Here is a 14,644-nt window from a genome sequence, read left to right as displayed (position 1 = left end):
AAAACAGTTTCCCCATGGACAGGCAGAAGACGCACATGGGAGGTCACCTTTGCAAACCCATTCAAGTGAATGGGTTTGAAAACCGACAGTTGGATTTCCGCCTCCTGTCCAGTCTCTCAGGGCAGAAGACGGAAATCGGCTGCATTACACAAACTGGACGACGAGCGCAGGTGTAAACACGCCCTGAGACTGTACTGAATAATGTATTCTTAGACCGCATTATTAACACATTCTCATAAAGAAGATTGGAATTGGTTGCTCCTGGATCAGAGATAATAACTCACCCAGTCTGGATCTGTAGGCTCCACAGTTACCCTATAATAGGTAACTTTTCCATCCTCTCTCTCTTGGATGATCAGTTTGTCCTTAGGAAACCGCTTTAAGAGTTGAGATATTTCGGTCTCTCTAAGCTTATTGGCCATATCTGCAGTTAGATTTGTAGTCCTTATATCTTCTGGAATAACTGATGGTCGCTCCACCTTAGCTCTAAAAGGTGGTTTCTTGTTTCCAGAGGAGATCTCATGGACTGGTGGAATCATCTGAGGATGCCAAAACCTGCAGTTCTGATCCATGGAGCAGTATCCTGCAGCAAAGTAACGGCATAGCCTTCTGTTTTGATATTGCTTGTGTGGTGGTTCAGTGCGACTCTTTGTTAGCACAGGATTGGGTGAGCTTTTACTTTCAGCGACCGGTGGATCAGTAACTTCAACCACAGTGTTATTTTGTAAGGCTGAATTATTATTCTTCACAGGACGCTTGTCATATATTCGTTGGTGTAGAAATCGGCATCTCCGCCCAAACTGGCAGAAACGTCCCTGGGAGTAAAACCTGCACAAGGGAGGCTGTTGAACATGCTGCGTTACATTCTGACTCGGAGTAGCACCTTCTTGTAAGGAAGAAGAGAGATCTGTACTTTGTGCTTCACTTTCAGCCATCTTAATGCAGAGGAATACAGATGAAAAGCAACCTGAAATGAATCATACAAAATTATGGTTAGCAGTGCTTTGTTTTACAGTCTACAAAGTGCTAAACAACATAGCAGAAAACCATTTATGTAACCCTCTTCTCATTAGGCAGTCCTGATCAGTTAGTGATAGACTTGCCTGTCTAAGCATGAATACAGAAATAACTTGGGAAGAATATGCAAATCTGACTTCCATGATGTAATTAGGAAGCCAGTACCTCAAGAATGCACACCAATAAAGGGCGCTCACTGAGGATGTGCAAGTCTATCTTCCATGATGTAATTAGGAAAACAGAGTCTCAGTCAAGCAAACCAATAGAGGGCGCTCCCTTTAACATCATGCCGACCTTCTCAGAGGTCTTTGTTTGCAATAATGTTGGGATTTTACTAGGTAAAGTCTCTCAGCCAAGGACAGATGATTCGATGTGTTGCATCTCGTAAGCTTGGCGCAGAGAGGACTGACCTGGCAGAGGTGAGAGGCTTAGACAGAGTTGAGGGGATATCTTCACTCCATAGGGAGAGACCACCATTTAGGTGTGTGGAGTCTTATTAAGCCATGAGCGCTCCACTGTGCAAAGGAACATGGGAAGAATATGCAAATCTGACTTCCATGATGTAATTAAGAAGCCTAAATGGTGGCTCTCTCCCTATGGAGTGACGATATCCCCTCTACAGAAATAACTGACAATCATTGATCAGGACCGGCCCACTGGACCCCTAAGTTCAGATGGACCAGAGTCTTACGGTAAATCAATAAATTACTAGTCATACAGAAGATTTCCCTACACAAACATACACATATATAAAGTTATCTGCAAAAGTTTCAGGTAGGTGTGAAAAAAATGCTGCAAGGTAAGGTTATGTTCATACTACTGTTGTTAATGTCTGTTATTTTCATCCATCATAGGAGCCCCCTCCATCTCTCTCTGTTCCCACTAATGCAATATAGTTTACTTTTGTAACAGAAGAAAGTCCTGCATGCACAACTTTTTCTTCCATTAAAAAGAAAAAACATGACCGAAAAAAGCTTCCGTCAGGTTTTTTTTTTTTTACACTGGGGTGAATGCAGACAGAAGACGACAGAGCTCCCTGTCCTTTAATGTCCATTGCTCTCAGCCTGTGACAGACATTAAATACTGGCAGTATGAACCTACCCTTCGAATGTTAAAAAATAAATAAATAAATAAATAAATAAATGGTCAATTTATTTTTTTCAATTAAAATGAAAATGAATGAACAAAAGAAATCTAAAGGAAATAAATATTTGGTGTGACTGTCCTTTGCCTTCTAAACAGAATCCCTCCTTCTAGCTACACTTGCACACAGGTTTTGAAGGAGCTTAACAGGGATTGTTTGGAACATCTCTGAGACCTAAGCACAGATCTTCTGTGGTTGTACGCTTGCTCAAATTTTTCTGTCATATCATATAATCCCAGAGAGTCTCGGTATTGTTGAGATCAGGGTCCATGGGGGCCACAGTATCACTTCTCTTAACTCCTTGACCTTCTTTAGCATTGAATACATCATGACCAAATCCCCAGCTCCATTTGCTGATAGTTGCCTCCACCATACTGCACTGCATACACTCAATATTGTAGTGTTCTTCAGCCCTATTTTGAAGGTAACGGAAAGTCACAATATATACTGATTTCATTTACATTTTTCTTTTATTCATTCACTATGAATTTTGTTAATTGACAAAAATAAACCCTCCTATTGTTGACAGCAATCTTATTTTCCTTATCTTCTTAAACATATATACCTCAATCTTATTAGTTCCTCCTGCTCTTTAGGATGCTGCTTGCACATTAGACTGCATTTTCAATGAGACACATTTTTCTTTATTTCAGGTCAGGGCCAATTTTGCATTTCCATTTTTCCTCCCTGCCTTCCAACATCCATAACTTTCTTTTTATTTTCTCTCAAATAATCATAAAAGATTTTTTTTCTTGCAGGATAAATTGTACTTCCAAATGACACCATTTAATATTTCATATGTATTGGAAAGTTAGAAAAAAATTCTGAATGGTGTGAAATTTAAAAAACAAAACACACAAACAAACCCCCACCTTCTGGGGCATTATTTTTACGAGATTTGTTTCTGTGGTGGTAAAAATAATACATTACCTTTATTCTGTGTCTGTATGCTCATGGTGATACAAATTTTATATAGTTTTCTTATGCCTTGTCTCCTTTCAGACATCAGCCATACAACTATGGCAGACATTGGGACTTTGAACATGGTGCCTGAGCAGCAGCTGAGCAGGTTATATAGCCGCCAAATCTCCACTGTTTTACATAATGAAGACACAATGTCTGCAATTAAATTCCTATGTGACCATGGGCTTTAGCCCTTTAAATGACTCATCCATGATTTCTTTGTAGTAGTGAGTCTGTAATATAAATCAATGGATTTTACAATATTGGAGTTGTTTAATACTGCAGTACTGGTGATCAGACTCAGTTCAATGACCCTACGGGGTCAAAGTTTTTTAAAAAAATATTAAAATTCAAATCACCCTCTTTTGTTTATTCACAAATAAAAATAAACAAACACATTAGGCATCCCTACATCCATAACTGCTCAATCTATAAACATGTAAAAATATATATCCTGTATGGTGGACGGCAGAACAGGAGAAAAATCAGAATGATCGAACCTCTGTTTTTTTGCAGATTCACCTGCCAAGAAAATGTTATTGAAAAGTGATGCAAATCTTATACAATCCCCAAAATGTTATCTTAATGACTGTCCAGGAGTTGGCAGATGCTTTAGTCCAGGTCTGGGAGGAGATCCCTCAGGAGCGCATCCGCAACCTCATCAGGAGCATGCCCAGGCATTGTAGGTAGGTCATACGGGCACGTGGAGGCCACACACACTACTGAGCCTCATATTGACATGTTTTAAGAACATTACATCAAAGTTAGATCAGCCTGTAGTGGGTTTGTCCACATTAATTTAGGGGGTGACTCCAAATCCAGGCCTCCATCCTATTAATATTATAAATGTGAAAGTTTGTGAGTTTGGATGTTTGTGGGTTTGTGTGGATGTTTGGATGTTTGTTAGTCAATCACGCAAAACCCGCTCGACCGATTTGGCTGAAAGTTTCCACAAACATAGTTAATACACCCGATTGCGCAATAGGCTACTTTTCGTCACAACAGCGCACATACGTTTGTGCCAGGACCCCCACAAAACCCAAACTCACACCACCATCTCTGCAATCTCACACACTGGACCATAGCAAGTCACAAAATTCATATTGCCCTCTGCAGCCTAGCCCCTAACCCCACACAATCACATTTACATATACTTTACCACTTTGCCCCTCACCTTAACGATACTCCAGGAGGTTCTCTTTAACGCTCCGGAGCAGCCATGTTTGCCGACCCCCACCGCTCTGACAATCCGCGACACCGCCCACCCATGTCAATACCCCTAGGAGGTCTAATAAATGCAAAAAAAAAAAAGTTTTAAAAAAAAAGTAAAAAAAATATAAAAACAAATAAAGGATTAAAAATTCAAATCACCCCCCTTTCCCTAGAACACATATAAAAGTAGTTAAAAACTGTGAAACACATACATGTTAGGTATCCCCGCGTCCGAAATCGCCCGCTCTACAAAGCTATACAAACATTTTTCCTGTTCGGTAAACGCCGTAGCGGGAAAAATGGTCAAAAGTGCCAAACCGCCGTTTTTTCACTGTTTTGATTCTGATAAAAATTTGAATAAAAAGTGATCAAAGCAATAACATTTCCCGAAAATGGTAGAACTAAAAAGTACACCCGACCCCGCAAAAAAAGACGCCCTATACATCCCCGTACACGGATGTATAAAAAAGTTACGGCTGTCGGAATATGACGACTTTTCAAAAAAAAAAATTTTTTAACAGTTTTGGATTTTTTTAAGGGGTCAAAATGTAAATAAAACCATATAAATTTGGTATCCCCAGCATCGTAACGAAACAGAGAATACAGGGGACATGTCATTTTGGTTGCACAGTGAACGCTGTAAAACCAAAGCCCGTAAGAAAGTCGCAGAAATGCATTTTTTCGTCAAATCCACCCCATTCAGAATTTTGTCCCTGCTTCCCAGTACATTATATAGAATAAATAATGGTGGCATCATGAAGAAAAATTTGTCCCAGGAAAAATTAAGACCTCATATGGCTCTGGGAGCGGAGAAATAAAAAAGTTATGGGGTTTAGAAGGAGGGGAGTCAAAAACGAAAATCAAAAAATACAACACCGTATAGCAGCTCTAATACAAATTACCTTCAACACAAAAGTCTCACGTATTCTCTGAATTACAGAAAAAACAAGATACAAACTTACATTTCATATCCCATACCTTATACACAGTACGAAAACCTTACCCACGCCTGTATATACCCACTTCTACAATCACCGCAGACGAAGTCGCGGGTACCAGCTAGTTGGTTAATAAGTGTGATTTCCATTGATGATTTTTGTGTGATATTGTTGTCATCACATTCAACTTTGTACAGAACAAAGTATTCAATGAGAATATTTCATTCACTCAGATCTAGGATGTGTTATTTGAGTGTTCCTTTTATTTATTGGAGCAGTGTATACATATATATAAATATTTTTTTTTTCACCTGTCCTCAATGTCTCCAAGCATGGTCCACTCCTGCTGCTCCAATATTTTCTTCCAATCGGTTGTCTTTGATTTAGTTTTAGAAGTCAGTGTGAGGTGAGCTGCAGGGACAGCACCTGGACACTATACAGGGCACAGAGCTTTCTGCTTCCAGCCCCTGTATATTGTATAGGACCGGAACCGTTAGGCCATAAAAAGCTTAAAGGGGTTGACCACTTTCTGACAAATGTTGAGAGAAAAATATTTTTTGCATAATAAAAGGTTGTACAATTTTCCAATATACGTTCTGTATCAATTCCTCACGGTTTTCTAGATTTCTGCTTGCTGTCATTCATTTTGCTTACCTCTAGTGCAGTGATGGCGAATCTATGGCACGGGTGCCCGAGGTGGCACTCAGAGGCCCCTCTGTGGGTACCCATCTGTGGCACAGATAATACGGTGTGGAGGCCACTGTGGAGCAGATTGTACTGAGTGGGGGTCACTCATTATTTATATCACACAGTATTGGCTTTATAAAAGACATGTGATTTTATTATAGGTCATAATAACATTGCATGGTCACTATAAAACAGATCTGTGCAATGTAAATAGTGAACATTAATTGTTCAAAATTGGTACAAAAATGTTTCTAGAACTGAAAGCTCTGTAAAGCCCCATTCACACAACTGTATTTTGTGAGTTCGTAATTGTCCGCACTTTTGGATCCGCACAATATTAAGGTTAAATTGATGTGTTGGCAGTTTGCAATAATTTAGCGGGTTTTGGGTTGCAGTTTGGGCACTCTGTCTCTAAAAGGTTTGCCATCACGGCTCTAGTGGATGAAATTTGACCATGGCTTACAATCTCATAGATTGTAAGCTCCTGCGAGCAGGGCCCTCAGTCCCGTTGTGTGAAATGACTTTCTTTGTTATGTATCTTTCTGTCTGTATTTGAACCCTACAAATTGTACAGCGCTGCGGAATATGTTGGCGCTATATAAATAAAATTTATTATTATTATGTGATGTACACACAGGCACACAGCTCGTTATAGTCACAGCACAGTAATCAGACATCTGCCTGGTAATGAGCCATATACTCCTGTGTCCATCACATGACCATGGTCAGAGTTTCATCCACTACAGGTTAGCAAAATAAATGACAGAAAGCCGAGATCTAGAAAACTGTGAGGAATTGATACAGAAAGTATAATGGAAAATTGTACAAATGTTTATTATACAAACTATAACATTTGTTTCAAAATATTGGTCTGAAAATAGCCAACCCTTTTAAGCCTGGACAGCCACCTCAAATATTGTCAGAATGGTGACAAAACATTTTTAGTAGTTTTTTTATTTTGTCAAAATATCAAAACATAATAAAATACAAGTAACACTGGACTGGCAGAACTGTACTGACAGCAGTGTAAAACTAACAACATCATTTTTATGGTGCAGTGAATGGCAGAAAAATGACATCCAAGTGACAGAATTGCGCTTTTTCCCATTCCACCCCACTTTTTTTTTTTATTCCAACTGTTGAACACATTATATGGAGTATTAAAAACGATAAATTATCCTGTTAATCATAAACTCTCACATGGTGATATTGAAGAAGAAAAAAAAGAAGAGAGATTACAGCAAGAAGGAAAAAAAACCAAAAGGAAAATGCTGGTGTCAGGAAGGGGCAAAGTACACCTTCTCCTCTGACACACAATGCCATGCTATTAGCTACGCTAATATTTTCCGATATTTTTCTAAACAATTCTCAGAAGCCATAAGCTGTACCATGCCGGTGGGCATCAGCACAGCTGGAGACTGGCAAGCAGGTGAAAGTCTGTACATGTGGTAATGTGTGCTAATGGCTGCCGCAGCCCTTCATGAGGGCGGGTGAAGGGCACTAACCCCTGAGGCTTTCTGTATTACTATTAAGTGCCTCTTCCTTGTAGGATTTGTATGCAGCACTCAAGGTTACAATTTCTTGGTGGGAGCTTCAATAGGGTCCCAACCCCAATATGTAGAGAGTATAAAGAATTCCGACACTCCTTAGGATGAGATGAAGAGGTGATTTAATGAAAAGAAGTTTCTTACAGAACAGTAAACGTTTCCTGCAATGCTGCCTTCACCAGACTCTATGGTACAACAGTATAAACAGTTATAAGATAGAATACGATTGGTAACAGTCCAGTCTATATTACATGATCCAATCTGGATTCACAAAATCCACTATGTGAGGGATCTCCTCATGTATGATGCAGACTATAGTACATAATAGGGTGAATAAGGCGCAGAGGTCCTCTATAGCAATATCTGCAGAAGATCACTCGTCTCCTAGTTAGTAATAGCAGTGACCCCATAACTATAAGGTAACACATTACAGTCTCATTAGTTCTCATACAGGAAGGGTAGAAAGCTCTTATATTGCTGTAAAGGCACACACAGAGATCATTGGAGCTGTGCAGGTCACATGTTATTAGGGATACAAGTCCAGACATGACAGCCAAGGAATTACTACCCACATCCAAGTGTCATTCCTGCTGTCAGACAGTTCTTACCTCTTGTAGTACTCAGGACCGCTGGCAGATTGGAGTCTGCGCTCTAGGTATGTCAGATGCTGAGTAACAAGATCCCCTGCTTGTTGAGGCTTCTCAGTTTGACAGAAGAGTTTCCTAGCCACTTCCTGTCCCAGAGTGAGCGGAAGTGGTCAGAGTGTGGGCGGAAGTGCATCACTGTGCAGAGAAATCTGCCAGTACTAGATATGGGAACAGCTTGTAAGAATAGCAATGCAGTACAGTATATAGGGAATAGGGGTGTGGGTAATAGATGTAGCAATAACTGAAAGTATTACTAGAGTGAGTAATGTAATAGTGAGTGAGAGTAATTGTACACAATGACTACCGACCTGTAGCACTGACATCACACCTAATGAAGGTCCTAGAGAGACTGGTCCTGACACACCTACGCCCCCTAGTGAGCTCCGCTCTGGACCCCCTCCAGTTTGCCTATCGGCCAGGCATTGGGGTAGATGACACCATCATCCACCTTCTTCACAGAGCTCTCTCTCACCTGGAGAAACCCGGGAACACTGTGAGAATAATGTTCTTTGATTTCTCCAGTGCGTTCAACACCATTCAGCCAGGGCTACTGAGGGAGAAGCTGAACCTTGGTGGTGTGGACCACCACCTGTCCAACTGGATACTAGACTACCTGACAAACCGCCCTCAGTATGTGAGAGCCCAGGACTGTGTGTCTGACACTGTGATCTGTAGTACGGGGGCACCTCAAGGTACAGTTCTTGCCCCATTCCTCTTCACACTGTACACTGCTGACTTCAGGCACAACTCATCCAGCTGTTACTTACAGAAGTACTCCGATGACTCTGCTATAGTCGGCCTTATCACTGATGGCGATGATAGGGAATACAGAGACTTAAACCGGGATTTTGTTGAATGGTGCCAGCAGAACCAGCTCAGGATTAATGCTGGGAAGACCAAGGAGATGGTGGTGGACTTTAGTAAACGGAGAGGTGCTCCGACCCCGGTGGAGATCCAAGGAACATGTATTGAGATAGTCAGGACCTATAAGTACCTGGGCGTGCTCCTCAATAATAAACTAGACTGGGCTGATCACCTGGAGGCGCTGCACAGAAAGGGCCACAGCAGACTCTACCTGCTCAGGAGGCTGAGGGCCTTCGGAGTCCAGGGGACACTTCTTAGGGCCTTCTTCAACTCTGTGGTTGCCTCAGCCATCTTTTTCGGTGTGGCCTGCTGGGGAAGCAGTATATCAACCAGGGACAGAAATAGACTTGACAGGCTGATCAGGAGGGCCAGCTCTGTCCTGGGGAGCCCCTTGGACCCAGTACAGGTGGTGGGTGACAGAAGGATACTGTCTGTGGTGACCTCCATGCGGGGGAACAAATCCCACCCCATGTATGGGACCCTGATGGGACTTGGCAGCACTGTAAGCGACCGTCTGCTTCACCCCAAGTGTGAGAAGGAGCGCTATCGCAGGTCCTTCCTTCCAACCGCGACCAGGCTGTATAATCTACATCAGACCAAACGAAGAGCTCTCCGCACAGAGAACTAATGATTATGAGGATGACCATGAGGTCTTCCTCTTTCTCTTCTGTTTTTCCTTAGCTGCCATGGACTCCTAGTATATCTTCTCTTCTCAGCTTATCTGTGTCTACGTCTGTAACATATTACTCTGTATTATCCTGTATCTGTATTACTATGCTGCTGTAACACGCTGAAATTTCCCCAAGGTGGGACTATTAAAGGATTATCTTATCTTATCTTATAATTATATGTAGAAGAAAAATATATCTAGGAAAGAAAGGCAGGGGTTAGGAAAGTCTGAAGGAGGTAAGACTAAATACAGAAAGGTGAAGGGGAAATAAAAAAAGGAATGGGAAGGTGCCCATATTTAATACTGGCAGATTGCTCTAGTAATACTCTTGTACCATAGGTAAGGCAAGGTTCACATCTGCCTGTTCGGGTCCCCCCTCCTCTCTCCCCTGAACTGAATACATTAAAATGCAGTTAGCAAAGAAATCACATGGACCTCATAGATTACAGTGGGTTCTGTGTGTTTTCAGCATGAATCATGCGGAGAGAAAAGTGCTGTTTGAAGTACTTTTCTCTCCACATGATTCGTGTGGACACCGCGCGGAAAGCGCAAAGACCCCATTATTGTCTGTGGGGTCCATGTGGTTTCTTTGCTAACCTCATTTTAATGCGTTCGGTGTTCCATTTGGGGGGTCCTCAAGTGGACTCCCCAAACTGAATACCAAACTCAGATGTGAAAACCAGACCTAAGTCTGAATTGCTTTCTCCTACATATAGCAGATACTTTATTTACTTGATGTATTAATATGTACAGTATATCTAATATCAATTACATTGAGATATTACTTGCTTAACCTTGGATGCATTAATATGAATAATTTAAAGGGATTCTATAATTAGAATACCCTTTTTAAAGTAAATACACACAGGAATAGCCTTAAGACTCTTCTCTTACCTTTATTGTTTTGATACGCTCCGCCGTTCATTAGAAATATCTTCTTTCTTCCTTATGCAAATGAGTTTTCTCTCAGCACTGGAAACTCTCCAGCGGCGGCCTCTGTCTTCTTCTCCACCTCCCACCTCTTCTCTTGCGCTCCTCTTCTCCAAAAAGTGCCTACTGCGTATGTCCGTTGGCCATTTTTCTGTGGCCAAACAGGAGAGTTCATACATCTGGAGTTCATTTAAAGGGATTCTACCGTTAAAGCTCCTTTTTTTCTCATTCACACGTTGAAATAGCCGTAAGAAAGGCTATTCTTCTCCTATCCATAGAACTACAGGAGTGTACTGCACATGCTCACTTAAGCGGCCACAGAAAAATGGCCGCTGGCATCTGCACTTGGCTCTGCCAGAGGCTTGCTGCCAGAGCTAACTGCGCAGACGTCGAAGTGTGTCCCCAGCTGGAAGACGATAAGTGAAGTGGCAGTTGCTGAGGAAGATAGAGGCGTCACTGGAGAGAGTTCTCTCGCAGCATTGGGGACGCCCCCAGTGCTGTTTGAGCGCTGAGGCCTGCCCCCAGTGCTGCGAGAGAACTCATTTGCATACCAACAAAAACCGGGATTTTAACCGAACGGCAGAGCGGAGCAACTTCTAAAGGTAGGAGAAGAATAGCCTTTCTTAAGGCTATTCCAATGTGTGAACAAGAAAAAAAAGAGTTTTAATGGTAGAATCCCTTTAAGTTTATAGATACGGAATCTATAAATAGCCAGCAGTTTATAGGTATGGTACTTCTAAATAGCCACATCCTAAATTTAATATTAATGGCTCTATGAAGATAAGATTCATCATGCATAGATATTACTACTGATGTATTTTTGATAGATATTTTTGTGACTTTGTATCTTCATCCATATGTGTATATTAGAATAGATTGAGCGCTATTGTTTGTTTGCTTTTTCATCTGTTTGTTAAACTATATTAATATGATGTTAAATATCACAACCTACTGAGCAGAAAATGTTTACTGCTCTGTAAGAATCTTCTTTTCATTAAATCAGCTCTTTAACTCAACCTAAGAAGTTCTTTATACTTATTACTCTTCCTATATACTGAAGAACAATGGAGTGAAGTGTAACAAAGTGTTCTTAGCAGCTAGCTGTGGTGAGTGGCGGCCTGGCATAGTCCACCATGCTGTGTCTGACATACAAATCAGTGTACATATAGAAGCATAGACAGACTAAGGCAGTGCGTGCTGAATGTCAATCCACTGAAGCATCTGGCTGTACTGACAATGGAGCCCTGTACACTCCGCGCGGTATATTTAAGACACTTTCCCCGTATCGCTGTATTGTCTTGTGTCACAATGCACAGGGCCTATCAATTATAATCCTTAGTCTATAAACTAGAGCCAAGGGAAACTGAGGCCGTCTGTGACAACCACTGGACACAGCTCCTGACTAAAACTTGTCCATCTAGACCCCGGCAATTAAAAGGTCCTGCCACCTACCTGCAAACTGATACAGTAAGCAAACTGGCCCTCCTGAACAACCTTGTCCTTCGGAATTAGCTTCTACGGCTTTGTGCGCAGACACTGTTGGTTCCAATTGTGTAACCTATGGGCCATGAAGTATCCCTATATTATGTGTAGTCGGGATTGCACAATGTAAGGGAGCAACTGTAACATCAGACTGACTCTAATAGGCCTCTTATATACAGCAACTTTAGTACACATTGTATATACACCACAATAGTCACAAGTCAGACTTCCTTTTTTTTTTTCTTTCTTGAAGTAGATATAGATGAAAAAGTATTTCTTTCACCTTTTCCTACTGTTCATGTTTTACTTTAAATTACCTGTTAAAACCTACCTATTAGATGTAGGGTATTTTTCGTAATGTATATGAAAGTGAATGTTTTGCACTTTTTTTTTTTTTTTAAACCCTCTCTCAGCCATTAGGCATTATGCACACAACCGTGTTTTATCATCAATGTGGACCCATTCAGTTCCACAGCCTCACATACATAACTATTGTTTATGGATCTGTGTGGACACTACAGGGAAAAGTCCAAAAATATGGAGCAGGTCCTATTTTTGCAGCTCAGCCTCATCTAGTCTATTGATAGAGTTTGTGGAAAACAGACTGCACACAGATGCAAACTGTGTGGAGTCTAATCTGTTTTCAACAGACCCACACACGACTACAGTTATGTACAATAGGTTATATTCACACAATGGAATTTGGTACTGAATTAGAGGAAGATTGCGCCTGAAACCAACCTCCATTGACTTCAACGGTAGGCAGATGCTGTTTGTTTCCCGCTAACTGAAAAATTAAGTGTCAGGGTCGCTCTTTAGATGGATTTTGCCTGATAACTCCCTTTGAAGTAACTAAAAAGCAAAAAATATCACCTGGCAAATGGCGCAGGATTTGTTCACATGGGGAAAAAAAAAAAATTCAGCTTCAAATTCCCAAAGCAGAATTTTTAATCTAGGGAAAAATTGTGTTGGAATCAGTGGAGCAGCACTTATTAAATGATGTACTTGTATTGGACTTGTTGGCGTTGGTGAAAGGTCCCCTTTTTAAAGAGCAATGACAATGACTTGTAGGACAATTTCCTGGTCTTTTTGCAAAGCTGGCTCCTGGAGTTGGAACTGTGAGGAGGGTACCCGAATAGGGGCCTAGAAGTTGCCAACTGAGCAGCGATATGGGATGGCAGCCGTTCCAAAGTTTCCACCCCAGACTGGTTATGTCTGGCAAGGTTATTTATGGCCCGAGTAATGGAAATTACCCAGTCTGGGGAAGTATCCACTGGAGAGGGGCCAGACAGGTCCTTAGTTGGCTTAGGCAGAAGGCTGGAAAGCAGTTGGACTCAGACAGGCTGCATGACACCACTCTATTACAGTGGGCGCACGTATAAAATATGGCAGCACCAAACGAGGCGGATTGGCTCATCGCGGGAGGACATGGTCGCAGGAGCCGAAGAGGAGAAAAAAAAAGGCTGGAGGGATGTAAATGCAATAATTGTAAGGCTGACAAACCCTATATTAAAAAAAGTCATACACCACAAAACTATAACACAGAAGTGCTACCATGAGATGCTTCTAGACACATGCGTTTACTGCCATTTCCTGGGATGCACCTGTACTTTCCCATTAGCAGCAATAAAAGTACATGTACATCCCCAAATTAGTGGTAAGTGTATGCGTCCAGAAGCACAGTACTTGGCCACTGGTACTTTCACTACAATGCAAAGCTACGCCCCTCCACCCAGTATAGTATCCCAACAAATTTTCCAGAAATTTTGAGTTTAGCCAAACCTGAAATTTTTGGGGTTCACCACACACTAGCTAATATTATACTTGCCGTCCCTGGACTCCAGCCAACTCTCTAATTTCTTCGGAGCTTCTACTTGACGTCAGCGACCGCTCTCAGGGATCAAGTAGGTGTCATTACATTTGAGTCATGACACCAACATAACCCAAGACCCTAACAGCAGTCTCTGACATCAGGCAAAAGCAACAAAGGACCGGGAGTCACTCTGGCGCATTTGAGTAACTTTTTTTTTTATTTTTATGTTAGCTTATTATGACCTGGGGTCTGAAGACACACCCAGAGTATAATAACATTTTCATTTAGGCTCTGTTTGGTGCAAACAAAACTGCTGGCCAAGTCATTCTAAGTGCAGCCCACTCAGGCAGGGACTTGGGCTGCTATGACAGACAAAAATCCCATGGGTGGCACACCTGCCAGGGTTGCCAACCCCTGCCATATAGAGATAATCAGTGGGCCATCTTACGTATCAGATGGACAGCTGATCCCATGAAATCACCAAGTTTAGCTGGCACAAGGCATAGATCTCTCCATTCTTTGTGATGACAGTAGGGAATATGAGAATAGTATCCCCCTCCACCCTTTTTTCTGGCATTCCTCCATTGTGTATCACAATTCTAAAGTGGGACAAAAATCAAACTACACATGAATTACCCTTTTCATAACAAAATAAATAAATCATTGTAAATGTATTAAAACTACCAATATAAATTTGCATGACGACTATCACAGTTTGTCCATATAAATA

At 41.5% G+C, this 14,644-nt stretch overlaps 1 protein-coding gene across 1 annotated transcript in view; it reads right to left on the bottom strand.

The window, feature by feature from the left end:
* LOC142203251 (uncharacterized) overlaps nt 1-8,219 on the bottom strand; it is a 39,068-nt gene extending 30,849 nt beyond the window's left edge. The window contains exons 1-2 of the mRNA XM_075273822.1: nt 8,117-8,219; nt 285-967 (exon numbers count right to left, since the gene is read on the bottom strand). Of these exons, the coding sequence (XP_075129923.1) occupies nt 285-935 (651 nt within the window). The 5' untranslated portion in view covers nt 936-967; nt 8,117-8,219. The remainder of the gene's footprint in view (nt 1-284; nt 968-8,116) is intronic.
* Nucleotides 8,220-14,644: the final 6,425 nt, after the last annotated feature.

This window comes from Leptodactylus fuscus, chromosome 5 (genome assembly GCF_031893055.1).
Source record: "Leptodactylus fuscus isolate aLepFus1 chromosome 5, aLepFus1.hap2, whole genome shotgun sequence".
Lineage (NCBI taxonomy): Eukaryota > Metazoa > Chordata > Amphibia > Anura > Leptodactylidae > Leptodactylus > Leptodactylus fuscus.
The sequence above is the reverse complement of the archived record's forward strand: the minus strand, read 5'-3'. Positions and strand labels throughout refer to the sequence as shown.